The sequence below is a fragment of the Chinchilla lanigera genome, unplaced genomic scaffold (assembly GCF_000276665.1).
Source record: "Chinchilla lanigera isolate Chin_1 unplaced genomic scaffold, ChiLan1.0 scaffold00058, whole genome shotgun sequence".
Taxonomy (NCBI): domain Eukaryota; kingdom Metazoa; phylum Chordata; class Mammalia; order Rodentia; family Chinchillidae; genus Chinchilla; species Chinchilla lanigera.
Window position 1 is genome coordinate 2,889,149 of NW_004955459.1, and position 20,598 is coordinate 2,909,746.

At 51.0% G+C, this 20,598-nt stretch overlaps 2 protein-coding genes across 7 annotated transcripts in view; one reads left to right on the forward strand and one right to left on the reverse strand.

Moving 5' to 3' along the window:
• Positions 1-20,598, forward strand: part of Lims2 (LIM and senescent cell antigen-like domains 2) — a 39,675-nt gene that overhangs the window by 14,867 nt on the left and 4,210 nt on the right. For 3 of the 4 annotated variants that reach the window (XM_005397604.1, XM_005397602.2, XM_005397601.2), the window contains one exon: positions 130-250. The exons of the other annotated variant lie outside the window; for it this stretch is intronic. In XM_005397604.1, the coding sequence (XP_005397661.1) occupies positions 130-250 (121 nt within the window). The remainder of the gene's footprint in view (positions 1-129; positions 251-20,598) is intronic. 4 annotated transcript variants of the gene reach the window in all.
• Gpr17 (G protein-coupled receptor 17) lies at positions 1,118-13,905 on the reverse strand. Of its 3 annotated transcripts, XM_013521049.1 has the most exons (4): positions 8,590-13,905; positions 7,583-7,714; positions 4,088-4,218; positions 1,118-3,090 (listed from the first exon to the last, which is right to left on the reverse strand). In XM_013521049.1, the coding sequence occupies exon 4, from the start codon at positions 3,058-3,060 to the stop codon at positions 2,041-2,043; it is 1,020 nt and encodes a 339-aa protein (XP_013376503.1). In that variant the 5' UTR covers positions 3,061-3,090; positions 4,088-4,218; positions 7,583-7,714; positions 8,590-13,905; the 3' UTR covers positions 1,118-2,040. The 3 variants fall into 3 exon arrangements, with proteins under 3 accessions (XP_013376503.1, XP_005397652.1, XP_005397653.1); XM_005397595.2 differs by lacking the exon at positions 4,088-4,218; XM_005397596.2 differs by lacking the exons at positions 4,088-4,218; positions 7,583-7,714.

A 20,598-nucleotide genomic window follows, 5' to 3' on the forward strand; every position in this document is an offset into this window, starting at 1 on the left:
GCCTGAGGACCGCTGCCTATGCTGCAGGTGGGGTGCCTCAGACCAGGTTGGGCTTGGGTGGAGGGCTCGGGTGGCTGGGCTTGGGAGCGCCCAGCTCTGCCTGGGAAGCAGAGACCTCTTCTCTTCCAGGTGAGTTCATCATTGGCCGTGTCATCAAAGCTATGAACACTAACTGGCACCCGGGGTGCTTCCGTTGTGAGCTGTGTGATGTGGAGCTGGCTGACTTGGGCTTTGTGAAGAATGCAGGCAGGTGAGGAGGCTGAGACCTGGGCAGAGAAGAGGGCCCTCGCCATGAGTGCCCCGTGCAGGCACCAGGCACTCTCCTGACCTGACTGCCAGTCTCCTGCATCCATACAGGAGGAGAGTATGTCCCCAGCCTGCAGGCGCTGCTGAGGCTGGATGGGGTGAGCCAAGTGGCAGGGCCCAACCGGCAAGGACAGAGGCCAAGGAGAGGGGCTATTAGATGATGGTGGACAGACGGGGAGCCTCAAGTTGACCCGGTTCCCTCCAGGCCACCTCAGTGTGCCGGCCCAGCTCCCTGCCTCTCCTCACCTGCACCCACACAGCTGAGTGTTGCCCGACTTTGCCCTCCAAAGGAAGCTCTCACCTCCCAGAGGCTTTACTGTGGCTTCATCCTGCCCTCCCCTCTGCAGCCTGGTACAGCCCTGAAATACACCTCCCACCTGGCTGTGGCCCCATTGTGGGGGCTCCCCCAGCCAAAGCTGCATGGCCAGCGCCCTCCCAGCACACCTGCTGGCTTCGCTGCGGCTTTCCTAATCAAGGCTTGCTCAGGGCCGCTGCCTGGCTGGTTGGGAAAATCCGAAGGGGCTGAAGTGCTGTAGAAAGTAAAATGCAGTAGAAAAGCACAGAGCTGCTGTAATGCCAAGGGCAGGGCAGCAGCGGGAATGGAGAGTACTGAGCCATTGCTAGGGCCCTGCTAGCCCTGGCTGCACACACAAGTCCACATGTGGGACTTCAGAGTCTGTGTAGGGCAGGGACAACCTCAGGGCCTTTAGAAACACAGTGAGGGAACTATGGTGCTGCTCTGCCTCTGATGCCTGTGACTAGTTTGCCATCTCAGATCAAAGGAAAGAAAGTTCTGCAGCGGGCACCACACTGAGCAAACAATAACCTTCATTTTAAAGCTACAGGTATATTCATGATCAGCACAAACAAGTACTCAAAGGACATGTTAGGATGGGATATGCATGCTACCGAGTGAAAGCAAAGCAGGGCGGCAGGGGCTGCAGGCCTCTCGGGAAGGGTGACGTTTAGGACATCCCTGCCAGGTCTGGGATAGCAGGAGAGAGCGTCACATACCAGCTCCCTGCCTGAGGTTGGCTCCTGGTGACTGTCCACTATGGCCTGTGCTTGGTGAGGCCACCTTCTCCTGCCAAGGGGCTCAGATTGTCAGGCTACGGCAAATTGTGTGGGTTTATACCAGGAGAGGCAAGAACCCAGAGCTGAGCTGGGCCAGGTTTGCTCAGCATCGCACAGCAAACCTCTAAAATGCACTTAGAGCATTTGGCTATAATTTAGTTTATGTCCCCTAAACTCAGAAAGGGGTCATCTGGCAAAGGCACTGCAAAGGGACCTCCAGAAACCTTGCACTTTAAAGGAAATATTTGGATACCCCCCACCCCCCAACTCCACTAACAGCCATGCTGCCTCTTCTCCTGGGCCCCATGCAGCCCTGGGTCTTTCTGCAGGGCTTCACTGTGGTGGGTAGGAGGCTTCGAGCCTGGTTAGCAAAGAAGGAGCCCTGGCCCCTCTTGCGAGGAGCGAAGTCCCCGAGTGTCTGGGAGCTGCGTTTAGCACAGTCCCTGCACAGGGTTGGCTATTCAGTCACCATTGTTAGTCTTCCATTTCCAGGAGTTTGCTTGTGGGTAAGACTGAGCTTGGGCCTAGGTGAACTCAGCCTGCCGACTTGAGGGAGGGGTGGGGACCTGCTGAGACTTCAGGTTGTTTGCCAGGAGCCAAATGGGGGAAGATTCAGTCCTCTTGCCCCAACCTTATCATCCGGGGGCTGTGGCCTGTGATTCACAGCTCTGACCTTGCACTCAGGGAGCTCTCGTTGGTTTTCCCCTCAAAGCTGGGGGGTGGCCCCATGAGCCTTTTGCCACAGAGCAAGTTGCACAGGGTGTGGCGGAACTTCTCAGCCACAAAGAAGTATATGACAGGGTCCAGGGCCCCGTTGAGGCTTGTGAGGCAGGAGGTGATGCGGTTGCCCAGGGCCAGGACACGCTGAGCAGCGCAGGAGGCCCCGCTGCCGCTGTAGTGCAGCACGTAGACAGAGCGGTGTACGTGGTAGGGCACGAAGCAGATCAGGAAGATGACCAGCACTATAGCGATCATGCGCACAGCTCTGCTCTTGAGGCGCTTCTCCACACGGGGACCCTGCCGCAGGCTGCGAATGATCAGCAGGTAGCAGGTGACTGTGGTGACAAAGGGGAAGGTGAAGGCCACAGCCAGGGACACAAGGGCATTGTGGGAGGCCTTCTCTCGGTACAGCTGCAGGCAGACCACCGTGTGGTTGGTCTGCACCGTCTGTGGGCTGACCAGCAGTGGGGCCATGGCTACAGCCACTACCACCCACAGGAAGGCACAAGCCAGGTGGGCATAGAGGGGCCTGCGCAGCTTGAGGGACTTGACTGGGTGCACGATAGCCAGGAAGCGGTCAGCGCTGATGCAGGTGAGGAAATAGATGCTGGCATACATGTTGAGGTAGAAAAGGAAGCCGGTGAGTCTGCACGGGATTTCTCCAAAAGGCCAGTGGTTCCCAGAGAAGTGGTAGACCAGGCGGGTAGGCAGGACCAGCACACAGGACAAGTCAGCCACCGCCAGATGCATCAGGAACACGTTGGCTGGGGTGCCTGACTTGTGGTCCCGGATGAAAAGCCACAGGGCCAAGGCATTGCCCACAAAAGCCAGGATGAAATCCAGGAGGTAGAAGCAGGCGAATAGCATGTTCTCCAGTGGTGTCTCCTGCCCACATCGCTCAGCAGTGGCCAGGGAGGAGTTGCTGGTCGGACTCAGGGAGGCTGTCTCTAGGCCATTCATGCTGTGGCCAGAGCAGAGCTGTGGGTGAGCCTGAGGAAGCAAGCAGACAGGTGAGGGCAAGTGCCCCAATCAGAAGTGAGCCTCTGAGCCTTCAGCACCTCCCGCCCTGACCTGAGAGGAGCAGAGCTGCTCCAGGCTTAGCGTTATTGTTGGGACTAGTCAGGGCACTTCCTTTATGAGCGCAGAAAGCTGACAACCAGAGCACCCCAATGCCTGGGGCTTGGCGCTCCCTCACTGTGCAGCAAGCCCCTGCTGAGCAGGTGAGAGGCTGGGGCACTGGGTGGCCCAGAAATGTGAAGGTCCTCCCATCCTACACCTCAGCGCCTTGGAGGGGAGGAGATAGGAGGCCTGCTTGCTGAGGCAGAGGAGGGCTCTGTCTTTTGGTTTTGCACCCTGATGGGCTACTGAATGCACCACTGCTGATGGATATGGGGGAGGATCTGTCCCTGAGCCCCTTGCTTGGAGTTTGCCAGTTCCTTCATCTCAGCAGCTAGTCCTGAGCCTAGGACCCACCCCAGCCTACCTCCCTGGGTCTTCTCAGCAGCTGCACAGCCACAGGGCCAGAGCTTCACTGCTTTCTGCGCCCAGTGCCACCCCGACTGCGGCTCCCCGAGCATGGATACCTAGGAGCTGCACCAGGAATGCAGTGTCCAGGGTGAGGTCAGACCTTGCTCTGTCCTGATGCCTCTGGGGGTGCTTTCTGAACTCAGCCCATAGCTCCCTTTCAGATGTCCTAGCAGATGGAGACCTGGACGTAGCCTTGTGTTTGGGCCACAGGACGGGAAGTCTGTTTTCCCAAACAGAGTGTTCCACAGCCAAGGGTGGGATCTTCTCTGGGAGGGAAAGAGCCTCATCCAGAGCAGCAAGACTTGCCAGGGTTTCCTCTGAAGCTCTGTAGCCCGGACAGGCCTGGGAGGCCCTGTGTGTGCTCACCGCTGAGGACCAAGCTCAGAGCCCCACCAGTCTTGAGAACAAGTCGTGGGTAGGTTGCTCCCTACCTCTCCCCAACAGGGAAACCCACTCTTACCTCAATTTTAGTCCACTCAGGAGATCTGAGGAAGAAAAGAGTGGTCCCTGTACTCTGTTTCCTTCCCGGGGGCCTGGGAGTGGGAATGTGAGCAGGACTGGGCAGGCGGCAGAAGCAAAAGAGCCTGTAGCCTGTGGGCCAAGGTGGGAGGTCAGGGTAGTTTGGGAGGCTACTGCCAGGCCCGGCTGTCAGAAGCCTGGACTGTGCCCCACAGGGCGGTTGCGGCCTGTTCCCTCCAGGAAGGCAGCTCCCGATGCCTGACACGGCGAGGGCCTGCCTGCCATTGCGCCTGCTGGTCTAAGGGGTGGGCATCAGAGCTCCCTGTTATGTATGGATAGCCATCAAGGCTCAGCCTGAGGTCATGTAGCCCTGGATCTGGAAGGCAGTCAGGGAGACCCAGGCCCCCAGGGCACTGGCTGGCCTCTAGGGGCCAAGAGGGCCTTTTGGCCAGAGGTGGGAGTGTGGCTTATCTCAGAGCTTGCACTGGAGTTCTTTCCTCGGCTCAGTGGCCTTTCCTTGGCGCCTGGCTCCAACATGAGTCTCTTAATTTGGGTGCCCAGTGTAAATAAAAATATATATTCCCTTCCTTAAAATGTCCCAGCTGTAGCTAAGGAGCTGTGGAGAATTTCTGACTATGGGCTTCTCAATTACACCTCCGAAGACTGTGTAGACAAGGAGGATGGGCCAGGGTTAGAGAAAGAGACTGGGCTCCAAGACAAGGAAGTTTATCTTCCCCCTTTTATAATTAGAATTACCTGGGGCTCCTCTGTGGAGATGACAGTCTAGACAGAGTTGCGCCCGTGGTGGGTGCCTGTGGGGCCCCTCAGTCTTCTTGGGCCAACTGGAAGGATGGGTTTGATCACAGAGACCTCTACCTCAGCGCAGTTTTCTTTCAGAGGGTAGGTGACTCCTCAACCTTTTGGTGACACCCCTTATTACAGTCCCTAGGGAAGTGTGCTGGCTTTCCATAGCTACAGCAGTCAGATAACTGCCTCTAGAGCCCTGGGACTGTGGCTGCTCCCTTCCCCCACAGGGCAGCCACTCATGTAGCTGTCCTTTTTTAGGTCCCACCTCCTTTTTTTGACTTCCTTTTTGTCCTGTTAATAAAAGACCTGGCTGATCAGGGTGTCTAAAGACCCTATTAGGACCCGATACCCTTTTTGTAATTTTTTCCTTGTATTTGTGGCAGGTTGGGTTATGAATTTATTACTGATGATTACCTGTCCCTCTATGGTGTTTGGGGACAGAAAGGTATACTTACTTAAAGCCTCCTGGAGTTTTTTTAAAAAATGCTAAGGGCTTCTCTTCACTGTCTTGATCAATAGTTGATAACTTGGAGTAACTGAAGGATTTAGAGCATGTCCTCCGTAATCCCTTTAGAATGCAGGGCTGGAAATATTTATGTCTCCATTCATCCCAATCAGGTCTCTTATAATGAGTCAATGCAATTGCTCTCTAAAGACCTCTGCTGTCTGTAAGGCTGCCTGCTTTTTACTAGGTTATAATGTCTGATTTAAAAGAAATGTCATACCTTCTAAGCTAGGTCAAAACACTGAGCTAAACATCAAAGTGACTGTGCATTCTTATCAGGGTCATCGGAAAACCTTCCTAAGGTTTCCAGTTGGATCTGTATTAGGACTGTCAAGGAAAAGGGTACATGGACTCGGAGGACACCAAATTTCTCCCTGTCCCTTCCTGAAGAGGGTACGGCCCCCTTTGGAGGTTTCTTTTGGTCTGTGCTGTATCAGGAGCTCTGAACAGGGTAGACAGGAAGGCTTGGATGGGCTGCCTACACCTCAGCAGGGTCTTGGGAGCCCTTATGTAAAATGGGACCCAGTCTGCACTGTTCATGCATTCTGGGGTTGTCTCTAAAGTAAAAACTGTCTGACATAGAGAACTTCTGACCATTTTCCCTCTTATAGAACTGGTTAACTGAAGCGTGTCATAATTTATACTTCTGGCAAGCAGCCCCATTTCCCAGGGGCTCCCAGACCTGCATGGGTGCAGGAAAGGATAAGGTGATATTTTTTAGAGTCTCAGGGTCAAAGGAGTTCCAGTGTCTAAATATGCATTTCAAGGGGTTATGGGAAGTTGAAGGCGACCTCAAATTTCCCATTCTGAAAAATAAGATGAGAGAAGGCATCCCTGCCTGCCCTCCGCTTGTTTGGTCACTGAAGCTGGGGCGTCCTCGAGCTCTGGACGCTCAGTGTGAGTAGCAGCTGCTGGAGTTGCTGAAGGAAGTGGTAAGGGCCTGACTTTCCACCTTACCGGCGCTGCGTCCCCTTTCCTCACAGTCTTGTGACCCTGGGGCTCATACCGGGTGCTGGTTGCTCCTTTCTCAACCCCCAGGTAACACATCTCTGAGTGTAGAACTTGTCTGTCAGCCTGGTGGTGTGTTTTGGAGAGAATCCACGACAGGAGAGGGGCAGTTCTGTGGGGACCAGGGGCTGTTGCTGTTAGTTCCCTTAATATCTGTTTTACATAAAGTTGTCATTAAATCCTTAAGGGTCCCTAAAACTATGTTTTGTTCTATCCATGAAATCGTCCGTGTTGTAATGATCCCATCTCAAAAGACTAGTAATCTTTCCTTTTTCCATTAAGAGCACCAGATGTTTGGAAAATACCTCACCAGGTGTTATTCCTGGGCTGAGCAATGAAGAGGGAATAGGAGAAAAGCCTAATCCAGCAGTGATTCTATCTGTGCAAGGCACAAGAACTTATTTACCAGGCCCAGCGTCTTCTCCTGACTATACCACCAGTAGAAAGACAATTGGGAGCTTTTTTAGGGCCAGTCTCTGGTCTTTAGCAAAATAAGCCTCTTCAAAAATGAAACAGAAAAGAAGGAGCAGCAGGAGAAAGTCAGAGTTGAGAGGCCACAGTAGTGAAAGAGATTTATCCTCATCAACGCTTGTGAGAGTTAATAGAACAACCTGCCTGAGAGCCACCAGGCTCCGGACCCCAAGTGACGAGAGCTAACATCGCTTGCTTACCTAACATTGTGTGCTCACCAGCGGAGGATCAAACTGGAAAGGAAGTGAAGATAGAACAGGCTCGACATTCCCTTCCATGCATGTGGGAGCAGGACAGACTGCCCCAGTGAAACCTGTACCCTGAGACCTGACAGCAGCAGCTAGCTGGTGCTAATCATTTTTTTTAAAAATCGGTTGATAGGGTCCTGCTTTTTGGTTTTTTGTTTTGTTTTTGAGACAAGGTCTCACTATGTAGTTTAAGCTGACCTCCTCCTGCCTCAGCTTCCCAAGTGCTAGGATAACAGTCATGTGCCACCACGCCCGGCTGGTCCTTTTGTATGAGGCATATGGTTGTTCCCCAATCTATTCTAACACCAGGGAAATGACAAAAGAGACATAAGGCCATCCAGTAAAAACGCAGAGTGCAAATTTCATCGACCTTCTAAATGTAATCATGGTTAACAAAAGCATATTGCAAATGGAGAAAAAAGGGAAAAAGACAAACCCTCCCTGGTCAGGGCCTTACCTCCTATCAGTCTCGCGTGTCTTCCAAACCTGAAATTGTTATCTCTTTAAGAACTGCGTGATCCCAAGCGTGTTGCCTCGGAGTTGAAAAACAAGAGTGCAGACAGAAAGGAAGAAGTTAGGAGAGCGTTTACTGGAAGGAAGGAGAAGAAAAGGAAGAAGTTAGGAGAGCGTTTACTGGAAGGGGGAAGAAGGAAAGCAGCTCCCTGCTGCGAGTATCCAGGGGGGGTGGTCCCAAGTGAGTCACTCAGGCCCGCAGGCCTGGGACCTTTTATGGATAAGCAGAGTATGTAAATTGCTCAGTTGTTCAGTGACTACTTGTCACAGGCAGCTCTGTGGGTTTAAAATGACCAATTAAACTCATGCTCTCTGAACCAGTTGCTCAGCACGTACAGTTTAAAGGACACTGAGATTTTAAACAACAGTCAGTTAACTCAGGAACTTAGTAGGGAGGGACTGCACCTCCCTTAGCAGGGACAGGCTGCATTCCATGTCGCCTGAGGAAACCCTTTCTTGGGCAAAGTTCTGGTCCACTCCCTATTTTTGTTTTAAGTTTTGACAGTGTGGCTGATCAACTCTGTCACAGGCCCTTTTCCTAGCTAGCTGCCTATTCATAAGCTAACTAACTAAGTGGTCTTCCTCCCTGCGGTCAGGCAGCGGTGGTTTCCTCTGCTTGGACCCTTCTCTCTCCTTGGCCTGAACCCTGCTCTGGGACAGTCTCCTTCGCCTGACTTCTCTGGTGGCTGTCTGTGTGGGTGCTGGGTCCCAGCGACTGTCATTGCAAGATGGGACTGTGGACACAGACCCCTTGCTTCTGTAAGTCTAGACCTAGGGACCAAGCACACTCTGGTTGCTGTGAGTTCAGCCAGCTCCAGCCTTTGCTGCACTGTTGTCTAAGACACAGGGACAAGAGGCAACCCCTCTCAACCCCTGCAACACATCCTGCTCTGCTCACCTCTGCCTGGCCCTGGCTCTCTGGCATTTGCCAGGCCCAGCCCCACCCCTTACCTCTTGCAGCTGGTCCAGCAGAAGGGGCAGGAGTCAGGTGGCACAGGTGAGCGTGGTGGTGGCAGTGGGCTCTTTGCAGCTATGGGTGGAGGGCTGGCTATTTAAGGAAAAAAGGGGAGGCTGCAGCCCCTCTGGCCCTGAAAGGCTGCTTCATTCCTGAGGGGTCCCTTATGGGGTGGGCTGCTCTTCTGTTGCTTCTGCTGCCACAGAGTCTGTGAATATTCCAGTGTGTCCCCAGTCTGTGCAATCCCCCCCCAGCCTGGCCACTGAGCGTCACAGAGGCTGAGTGTGTGACTGTCTTGGGAGCCTGGGAGTGGGCAAAGCGGGGTGGGTGGGGGGCTCTGGCTGGAATTGACAGACACAACAGGATGTTTGAGAAGGGGATGAGCTCGTACAGCGGGGCAGGGAGGGGATAGCCGCCATGGCAACCAGCCACACTCCCAGCGCTCAGGCTGCAGGAGCAGGGTGACGTGAATGGCGAGGGTGGGAGGCTGAGGAGTTTTGTTGGGCAGAATGAGAGAGGATTCTTTCAGGACACTTGCTGTAGGGTCCTGTGTCCTGCCCCGTATAATTAGGCCCCATTTGGGCTTGCAGAATAAATCGTGGCCTTTATGTGGGGCTGGCCACAGCTGCAGGCTGCTTCATAATGGGGGTGCTGTCTGTCCTGTGGGGAAGCAGCTCAGCCCCTCGGGCCTGGCTCGAGGCTGGTGTGCGCCTCCTCAGCACAGAAGGGCCCTCACGAGAGCACTGTGGACTGCCAAGCGTGGGCTCCAAGTCTCCTCCCGGGGTGGCTCATGCCAGGTGCATTTGGATGGTACCAGTGGCCGCTCCAAGACCAAGTGGACCAAGCTCATTTCTCTCTGTCGTCCTCCGAAATGGTATATCACTAACTCAGGGCCAAGTCGGCATTCCTAGTTTTAAAAGACTTTTACCTTTATTAGTGACACTTAAAACTGTATGTGGCTACCATGAGCACTATCTTAGTCTTCACATAACCCTGGGCAGTTGGGAATATTGCCCCGTTTGACTGACCAGGAAACTGAGGCTCAGGGAGGCAAAGTAACTGGCCCACTGGAGAACACTAGGAGCGGCAGGCAGGCCCAGGATCCGTACCCAGGTACATGTCATCCACAAGGGATGGCTCTGCATGTGCATGTAAGGTTTTGTTCTGTTTTGTTTGTTTTCTTTTTGTATTTTTTTTCCCCTGGCACCTCAGTGCTGGAATTCTTAGGCTTCATTCTAATTCTAACTGAAAAGCACTTGTGAGGGTTACTTCTAGATCTGGTGCTAGGATCCAGTCTATACTGAAGACACTTCCCATCTGGGGTTTTTACAAAAGTTTCATCTTCCCAATCTGTCCTGCCTGGAGACAGCAGGCCCCCCAGGGGGGGTGTTGCACCTGAGCCACTGTGGAGTCCCTTCCCATGATGCCCTGCAAGTGGCTGGAAGTACTGGCTCGCGCTGCTTGGAAATGTGGTGTGTGAATCTGGCTGCAGGCCACTTCTAGGCTCAGGTTGATCTTCCTTCCTTCCTTAGTCCTTCCTTCCCTCCCTCCTTTCTTCTTTCTTTTCCTTCCTTCTGTTGTGTCTGGAGAGGGTAGATCTTACCTAGGGTTTGTAAAACTTTATACTCATAAAAGAATTAGAGATGCAAGTTTTAGAAGAAACAAAATCGCCTTACTGGAAAGGGGAGAAAATAAGGAGTTAGACAGCTACCTTGTCAGAATAAGGTAGGGAGCCAGGAGCCTGCACTCGGGGTCTTTGTTCTCAGCCTCCTTGATTACCTGGCAAGAAAGGGTGCTCCCCCTGGGGAGTTGCTATAACTTGATCAGCCGCTGGGCTCGAGACCCCTGACTTGGCTATTGCCCCTTCCATTGCCTACGTGTGCGTTCTGCCTAAGTGCTTCTGTGGCTTCTGTGCTGTCCAGGGGCTCACCTTGTGAGGGACGGCAGAGTTACATTCAAGGCCGAGTTAGTAAGTAGGGTGCATGTGCATTTTAGTGTTAGTGTGGTGAGAGTAATAAAATATCTGTGTACTTACACATGGGTATGTGTGTGTCCAGGTGGTAGTATATATTTTTATACTAACGGAATTATTTTTACTAATATAGCCCCCTCCCCACTTTGTTTCTTTTGTGCTTAGCTGGAGGTGGAATTGAGCCTTGGCTTGAAGCAGCCGGGCCAGGTGGTCTTATCAGCTCTCTGTTTTTCTTGTCCTCTCCCGGAGGTTTAATTCTTTATTTGCCAGAAACCTCACTGAGGCCCTTTAACTTTCCCTGCCTGTCCCCTGACTTTCCCTACATTTCCACCTCTGTGATGTCCATCCAGCTGCTGTTGCGGAAACAGGCAAGAAGCGATCTGACTTCCTGGAGCTGAGTGGGTTGTTGTTGGGGGCAGTGGATGGAGTCCTCAGTCGGGAGGCTTGTCTAGAGGGCCTTGGTAGGGGAGGAGGGACCCATCTGAGGTTTCATCTGAAGTACCACCTGAAGTTTTATGGCATTTATTCTTTCTGTAATAGAGCTTGAGAGAAAGTTGAGAAGATATGGCCCAAGTAAGCATAACAAGAGAATGACTGTCAAATGGCCCTGCAAAGGTGATAACCAAGTGGACACAGATGGAAGCCATTCTTTAATTTGTCCTATGGTTCGGGAGGCCAGAGAGTCCATAACCCACTGGTCACTTAACCAAATGGCTTTTTGTAAAATAACCTAAGTCCTGGTCTTCCCCCTTTTGAAGGTGTTAATGTGCGTGTAGCAGGTAGTTTTATTCTGTGCAGGCGCCTCCCAGGTGGGTCAGCATCCAGTCCAGAACTTGACGATGCTCTAGCACCATTTCTGCAAGTGAATTGAGAGAAACTTCTCAGCATCATAGCACTGAGGTTGGGTATTTGAGCTGAATTGGCAAGTGATGACATAGGTGACTCATCCCTGTGCGGGCAGAAGGGATGCAATTCCTAGAACAGCGAGGGTGACAGGCTGTCGCTTCCCCTGAGGCAAAGATATGTCAGTGTCCCAATATGAGCCTGTTCTCATTGCTCTATGTCAGAATGATTAAAGGCACAACATCAGGATTAGAGCTTACCTGAATGACTCCCTAGCTTCCTCTACATTTACAGGGATCTAAGCACTGTGTTCCCCTGGATTGAAACTCATCTTGGACTTCTTATCTCCCATTACCCAGGGGGGAGACATAAGAGAGCTGAATCCCATTCGTGAGATTAGTTGGAAGTAGATTTTTGGGAATAACTTGTATTGTCTTTGCTTGAGGGACAGTGTAAAAATGTTACTAGGTAAATTGTGTTTTTCTTTTCTTTCTCACCATTCTCTATGGAGGGTATAGGACAGGGTGGTGAGTGGCTTGACCCTCTGCATTGCACGAAAGTCTGACCTTATATCTGTGTGCCAAATCCAGTCAAGTATGTCAGTGCCTTCTGTCAACACCTCTGGTAGGAACTCCTGTTAAGACGGTTAAGGGATTTGGAGACCCCAGGGACCGTCTTTCATATTTAAGATCTTGTGGGTGTTGCACAGGTTCAATTATCACTCAAAGAGGGCCATGACCATCTGGGGTCTGTAAAACAAAACCAACAACTGGGATACCCTATGGTCAGGGCTCCTGCCATCTGAATGAGTGAATTGTTATGTCAGCCTCATGGTCCAAGTGGGAGTCTGTGTGCCATTGAAAATAACAGAGGATGATCCAAGCTAGGGTGAATGTGAGCATGAGAAATGATTCCATCCCTGAGGCAAAAGACAACTGAATGGAGCCATGCCAAGATTATAAGTAAAAGCCACAGGAAAATACATAGTAGAAACACAGGCTGTTTAGGGCCCTCTTTATCAGTCATTGATACCCTCTTCTTCCTCTGGACACAGAGTGAGAGTACAGAATGAGAGTACAGAGAGTACAGAAGAAATCTATATGTGCTGGAGTAAAGTCAGAAAAAGAGCCCTGAAACCAGAGATTATATATGGCATTGATGACATCCTGTCCGGTGGCCATAGAATAAAATTGCACTTCCTGACACCGAATGTACAGGAAATCTTGAAATTGGGATAAGGAAGTGGACATCACCGATACCCATAGTAAACAGATTTTTAGCGTCACTTCTCTTTGCTTTATCTTTTGAAGAGGAACTTGAAATCTTCCACAGGTTCACAGGTGTAGACAGGCTCTGATGTGGCCTGGAGGTGTATTGTTGCCATGGTTCTTGGACGCAGTCCACAGCTTTACCCGGATGTGATGAATCCAAGAGTCATACCTTGTTACCTTAACTGCAGTGGGGTGGAAAGGACCACTATGTAGGTGCATCTTCCCGCCAAGGTTTGCTTATGTCCTGTGTGTCTAAGGCCTTGACTGGCACCAGGGTCCAAGGGCAGAAGAAGGGCTCGGTAGGTGGATTTGTTTGTCTCAAGGCTTACAGGATCTGTTGGAACTGGGCTAAGGACCTTACTTGTCTCAAGGCTCCCTCAGTTGATGGGTCAGCTAGGATGTCGTTTCTGAGGAAGGGTCTCCCATACAGAAGTTCAAAGGGAGACATCCCCAAAACCCGGGCTCATTCCTATCCCATATAAGGGCCACAGGTAGGAGCTGCTTCCAAGGGGCCTTGCGTTCCCGTCCCAGCTTGGGCAGGTATTTTTGAGAGTCCCAGTAGCCCCTTCTGCCTGTCATGGTGATTGAGGCTGCCACGCACAGTGGAGCTGATACTCCATGCGCAGGACTTTTGAGACTCCCTGGATGACTTGAGAGCAGAAAGCGGGCCCATGTCATGTTGGAGACTTCTTGGACTCTAGAATAATCTCACACACAAGGACCCTCACTACTTCTCGAGCCTTTTCAGTCTGGGTAGGAAGGGCTTCTATCCACCCCATGTGAGAATCAACTGGGGCTAAGAGGAACCAATGTGTTGACCTCCTTGCCTGTGGGGGAAATCAATCTGCTGTCTTCCCCTGGATAATTGCTTTGATGTTGTCCCCGTGGGGGTTTTAGTCAGGCTCTGAGGCTTAGTTCTCAGACACACTTTAGCTCACATCCTTTAACCACCTGTTGTGTCACTTCATCCAGTCCTTCCCCCAGAATGAACATGGTAACCAAAGTGAGGGGCTTTCTGTCCTAAATGACAAGCATTGTGGATACTTTTAATTACTTTCCATGCCAAGTCTCTTGGTAGAGAGGCGACCCTCAGGATTGGCTTACCATCCCTCAGAGTTAAGGGCCCATCCCTGGCCCTTGGCATGTACAATTTGTTTATCAGAATAAACAGGTGATGCTGGATGTGGTGGCACACACCTATAATCCCAGCACTCGGGAGGCTGAGGCAGGAGGATGGTTGTAAGTTTAAATCCAGCCTGAACTACATAGGGAGATCCTAACTCAAAAAAACACATCCCCCCAAAAAAAACAAAATAAATCCCCCCAAACCAGGTGAGCTAGTAGCTAATAAATAGACCAGCTGACCACAAGAGGGAGCATTCTAGGTGCAGAGAAGCTGCTTTTTTTGCCGCCTCATTGGCCCTTCCGTTGCCTACAGCAATAGAATCTGCTCCTCTCTGATGTCCTGGACAGTGAGTGACTGCCACTTGTCAAGGCAGGTGAACAGCCTCAATGCATTCTAGAATTTCTGGGGCGTAGTTAAGAGGAGATCCATTAGAAGTCGACCGGCCTCTTTCTCTCCAAATTGCAGTGAGCACATGGATCACATGGATTGCATACTTAGTAAAAGTTAGTGCTTGGGTGAGAGCAATCTATCTGTTCTACCTTTTGAGCACCTGTATTCTGAGTTAATGGTCCTCACTCTAACATTCCCACATGGCCAATCGCTGCATATCCCACCTTTCTGTCCTGTACAGAGGAGCTTCTGTCAGTGAACAGCTCATCCTCAGGGTCACTGAGAGACTGATTGCTTAACCTTTTCCTCAGCTGTTGCATGTGGATTAGAACCTCTGTGCAGTTGTGTTCACTTTCTCCTAGTTGTTGGGATCAGGCAGAAGGACGGCAGGGTTAAGGCTCTGATAGGTTTCAGTGTTTACATCTGGTCCTTCTAACAAAAGAACTTCATATTTTAAAATCCGTGCCTTAGAGACCCAAGGGTGGACTGGGGCATTAAGAAGTCTCTCAGTGTCATGGGGGCACTAATCAAGAGTTTTCTCTTGGGTGAGCTTATAAGCCTCTAGGATTAATATGCCTGCAGCTGCTAAAACCCACAAACAGCCTGATCATCCTCTGACCACCGTGTCCAGGTCTTTGCTTAAATAGGCTACTACCTGGTGGCTAGGCCCCAGGAACTGGGCGAGAACCCCTGCAGTCACTCCCTGTCTCTCAGTTAAGAAGAGAGTATATTTGTCTTGAGTTGGCAGGCCCAATGCAGGGGCCTTTTGTAGAGCTTTCTTGAGAACTTGGAAGGCCTGTTGGGCCTCTGGGCTCCAGACAAGGAGTGGAGTTCTGCATTGTTCGTCTCTTTAAGAAGCTGGTGGAGGGACATGGCCTTTTCAGCATATCCTGGAATCCAAATTCTATAAAACCCAATCACCCCTAAGAAGGCTCTCAGTTATTTTATATGTTTCGGCAAAGGGTAGTTCAGGGTGGGTTGGATTCTCTCTGGACTTAGTGCCCTTGTGCTCTGAGAAATGAACAGCCCTAAATAGTGGTCAGGGATTAAAAATACCTGAGCCTTTTCTTGGGAGACTTTATAACCTCAGGAGGCCAGGAAGTTAAGGAGTCACTACTCAGTTTCCTCTCCTACTTGGCTGTCTGTGTTCCCACAGAGCATCAAATCATTGACATACTGTAAGAGGGTGATGTCTTTTTTCCACTCTAGCAGGTCCTTGCTAGGACTAGGCCAGAAAGGTAGGGGCTATCTTGAAACCCCTGGGGGAGGACTGTGCAGGTCGGTTATCCCATCCCCACAAGTGGATTTTCAAAGGCAAAGAGATTTTGGCTCTCAAGTGTCAAGGGAAAGCGTCTTTAAGACCTAAGACAGAAAAGCAGCTGGCTGAGGCTGTGTCAGCAATGTGTAGGGATCAGGCATGACTGGCTATAGAGGTACCATGGCCTCATTACTGAGACGTGGGTCCTAAACAAATCTCCACTTAGTAGGCCCCTTTCTAACTCCGATGATAGGAGGATTATAAGGGCTGACAGCCTCTCCAGGGTCTCTGTTTGAGTAGTTGTTGGACTGTAGGCCTTAATCCCTCTCTCACATCAGGACAAAATGGGTACTGTTCCTGGTGGGAAAAGCAAGTGGGATCTTTGAGATGGATTTGGACTGGTGTAGCTGTTTTTGTGCTCCCCACTCTGTGTCCATCTGTCCATATAGCTGGGTCCACCTGTAATTCTTGGAGAGGGAAATTTCTCATGACGCTGTGCCCTGGAGTAAGCAGGATTCAAACATGTGCTTTGGACAGTAAGTCTCTTCCCAACAATGGACTGGGGTTCTCAAGCATTATCAGAAAAGAGGGACAAACTACAGTTCTCCCCAGGTTTAGAGAAGAATCTTCCCGCCTCACATCCCGAGATGCCTTGGACAGTAGCTGTTTGTGTAGAGCATGGTCCAGGGGAGAGTGCAGGGACAGAAAGCCAGGTGCCAGTGTCCACTGAAAAGCTTGTGAGCCTGTGCCCTACAATTAGTTCAACCTGGAGCTCTGCTGTTTGAACAGGAGTGAGGGGAGCCTGAATATAAAGCCCCAGGGACCTTTATTGGGGGTTTTCTTGGCTCAGAGGAGGAACTGGTTTTTCCAGCAATCCTCCTGGCAGATAGGGCAGGGGCTTGGAGGCCACATGAGGTCTTTTTTTGTTGGACTTCCTCCTGTTGGAGGCAAACCTTTTTAAAATGGCTTTTTACAACAATAGCAAAGTTTGGACTTGGTAATTGGGCAGCCCTGGAGAGCAGCACCCAGCTCTCCGTGTTTCTTTTTTCCTATCTGTTGAATTTCCTGGTCCCTGTTGTGAAAGACCTTTGTAGCCTCTCAGAGACAATCACCCAGTCCTACATTTTCCCTGTCAGGATCAGATAGCATCTTCAGGAGTTGGTGGCAAATGCCAGGAGCAGACTGGGAGATAAATCTATCTTTGAGGATGACTTTTCCCTTCATTCCCAGAGGGGCTTATGAGGGTGTGTTTGGTCAGAGCATGGTAAGCCTTTGTAAAAATACTGATGAGGTTCCTTCTCCTCCTGATAAACCTGGTTTAGCACAGCATAGTTTGTCAGCTTGACTTTTGTTGGCTTTAGCCCTTCCTTACCACAGCGAGGCTTGGCAGAGGGCCAGGCCTCCTCTCCCACAGATGTGCGTACCTCCTCCTCTCTTCATTTGCCTCATTCACAGCGCATCTATGGGCCTGGTGATAGGTGTTTCCTGTCCTCACTGAAGCTCTCAGAATCCTCTCTTTTTCTCCTGGGTTAATACCTCACTGAAGGTGAGTGTCGTGTCATCCCATGTGAGTCTCGAGAGAGGTGGTGGTCTAAGAGGCTTGGACATATCTGTCAGGATCACCTGTGACACTTCCCAAATCTTGCTCAACTTCTCTTAGTTCAGCATAAGTGAATGGGTGGGTTCAGCTGTCCTCTGTGGTTGGAATGGAGCAGCATCAGGTTAGCAGCTGGGGCACAGAGCCTGACTCCAGGGTATGGGGTGCAGATGTCCTGTCCCGGAGGCTCTCTGGGTTTTGGTTTTTCCCTGTTGGAACCTTAATTTTGGGTCCCTCCCCACTGGGACAAAGGGAAGGGATTGCTCCCAAAGCAGCTAATGAAGGAGGGTCAGTGAAACACTGAGACATCTATTCAGGATGATTTCTGGGACAAAAAAACCATCGGACATAAGCCACTGCTCCCTATGTTCCTTCCTTTTGGCAAAATAGATCTAATTGATTTATGGTATTGTAATTTAAAGCTCCCCCACCCCTAGGCCACCTTTCTTGGTCTCCTAGTGCGTACCCTGGCCAAGCCCTAGTACAGTAAGAGACAAGGGCCTTTTCCCTCAAACTTTGGGGATCTAACTGTCTTCAGTGTTTGAAAAGATGTTCTACGGGTAAATGTAGTGGGATGGGTAATTGTCCAGGCCCCATCTAAAGAAAAGAAAGGCTGAGTGTGAGGGTCTCTTTGATTCTGGGGCTCCCTCTGGCAAAGTCCCCCCCAATTCCAAGGGTAAAATGGGGGAGAAAGCTTGTCTAGGCCCCAAGCTGCCCTGCTGTAGGTTTCTACCTGGAAATCCCCCCCTGGCCTTGCGCAACTGAGATAGGCCGTCTCTCACCTCATCAGGGTCAAGTACAGCCGCAAAGTCCCTCCCTGGCCCTTTATCATCGGGATTTATCCATAATTACCCGTGCCTGGGTGTAGGCCAGTATCCCTGATGAGTCTTTCTCTTTTCTCTTTTTGGGGAATTGGACTGGGGCCTGCGTAACCCCTTTTTGTTCCCAGTAAGGATGACTGTGCCATGTCTCAAATGCAGAATGCCCAGAAGGCTCTTTCCTTTAAGGGGTCTGAGATGGCTGTTAAAGCTCTTCTGCTGCCATGGCAGAGATACGAGTTTTAGAAAAAGAAACAAAATCGCCTTACTGGAAAGGGGAGAAAATAAGGAGATAGACAGCTACCTTGTCAGAATAAGGTAGGGAGCCAGGAGCCTGCACTCGGGGTCTTTGTTCTCAGCCTCCTTGATTACCTGGCAAGAAAGGGTGCTCCCCCTGGGGAGTTGCTATAACTTGATCAGCCGCTGGGCTCGAGACCCCTGACTTGGCTATTGCCCCTTCCATTGCCTACGTGTGCGTTCTGCCTAAGCGCTTCTGTGGCTTCTGTGCTGTCCAGGGGCTCACCTTGTGAGGGACGGCAGAGTTACATTCAAGGCTGAGTTAGTAAGTAGGGTGCATGTGCATTTTAGTGTTAGTGTGGTGAGAGTAATAAAATATCTGTGTACTTACACATGGGTATGTGTGTGTCCAGGTGGTAGTATATATTTTTATACTAACGGAATTATTTTTACTAATATAGCCCCCTCCCCATTTTGTTTCTTTTGTGCTTAGCTGGAGGTAGAATTGAGCCTTGGCTTGAAGCAGCCGGGCCAGGTGGTCTTATCAGCTCTCTGTTTTTCTTGCCCCCTTCCCCGAGGTTTAATTCTTTATTTGCCAGAAACCTCACTGAGGCCCTTTAACTTTTCCCTGCCTGTCCCGATTTGCCCTACATTTCCGCACCTGAGATGTCCATGCTTCCTTCCCTCCTTTCTTTTTTCTTTCTTTTTGGTGCTGTGATACACTGAGCTAAACCCTAGCCTGTTTTCTGTAATTGAAATGACCGATGACAGTAGCTTCAAGGGCAAATAACCATTGCAATAGAATTTTGAGGAGTCAGGCTCCCCCACAGTTATTCTATATCGGCTCCAGAGTGTCTTCATGCAAACAAGAGTCACCAAAATTGGAGTATGGTGGGGAATAGAGTCATGGCTGTGACAGAGAGAGAGACACAGGAAGGAGAAGGGCGTTGGCCACAGGGATGGCCTACCCTTGGGCTGCCATGCAGTGGGCTGGGTGGGGACCAGGACACAGGTGTCAGGGGAGGGTGGGCTCCATAGCCACCTCTGCTGCCCACTGTGGGGTAGGAAAACCCAGGGGTCCAGGCCAGGAGGCTCTTGTCACAGGGAGGAAGGCTCCCTGTCTTGCCCTTCCTCTCTTCACCATCAGCCACCCACCTGCACACTCAGCGCAATGGTCTGGGGCTGCCTCCGTGTGCTGGGCACACGGGACTTGGAGGGGGCATGGTAGTGGGTAGCAGATGGTTCCCTTGTGGTGCTCACCTGCAGGGAAGATGATACACCAGGGCGAGAGGGGAGCAGTGCCCTGCAGGCTGGAGTCCAGGCACAGAGAGACGGGCACTGGGGTCCCGGCCAGAGTGCCAAGGCAGCTCCCCTGACACCTGGAGCCTGCCCACAGTTGCTGGTTGGAGATCTTAAGCAGAGTTGGTCTCTTGTGTAAACTCCTGTTAAAGAGGGGCGTGGTGGAGGCTGGTGAAGGGGAGAGGGGCAGCCCCTTGGGGGCTCAGGAAGGGAGAGTTTTGTTCTGTCTGGAGCACATGAGATTGGAGCATCGGGTGGGGATTGGGCCCCAAGGGGTGCTGGATCAGAGTCTTTCTTTATCTTTGCCAGGGGACTCTGAATCTAAATTCTTGCCACCTTTCAAAGCCAGGAAACAGAAACGATGTTGATGTCTGTCTCAACCGAGACACAGCTTTTGCTTAGTGCAAGGAGTAGCATCAGAAATGACTGAGGTCTTCACAAAAAAAGACTGTGTTATGACAGTCCCTGGTTTGGGGCCTCCGTCCGACACAGCCGTGCTTGTGTCTGGGGACAGAAAGTGCCTGTACATGTTAGAGCCCCCTTCATCCGGCAGACCCCAAAGGGAGGGGTGAGTGGGCTGGATGGCCCGGCACTCACTGTTCTGCTTGGCATGGGGGTTCCAAGGCTCATATTTGCTAGAGCTCACCGTGTTAAAAGACATTTTAGAAATAAAATTCATTTTCCAGTAAATGTCTGTTCTATTCCACACAACATCCAAAGCTCAGGAAAAGTAGAAAGAGGAAATGCATCCTGTAAAGACAGCAACCGCGAACATTCTAGTATAGTCTAGTCTCCTTGAGCACAGGTGCCCTGCTGTTACAAGATGTGCTCAAAATACACAGTGAATGCTTAGTTTTAAAAAACCCAAAAACTTGTCACAGTAAAAGACACATTAATCCCCCTCAAAACCTCCCCACTTGCTTCAGACACATTTATCCCATTGTTCTTGCCACTTTCAGAAGCAGTATGGAAGTCCTCTTGCGTGTCTTTATGAGGTGTGTTCAAAAATAGGTTCAGGGCTGCTGCCAAGGGCCATCCAACAGAAAGGAGGCTCGTAAAGACATCAGCGTCTCCTCGTCCACCTCTTCCCTCGATCTGGCACCGTGTGACTCTGGGCTCTTCCCCAAAGTGAAAATGACCACGAAAGGTAAATGTTCTGCACTGGTTTGTGATCTCAGTGCAGCCGTGGTGGTG

Excerpts from the sequence above, each read along its gene's own strand:
- Gpr17 (XM_005397596.2), bottom strand. The coding sequence starts at position 3,060 with ATGAATGGCCTAGAGACAGCCTCCCTGAGTCCGACCAGCAACTCCTCC.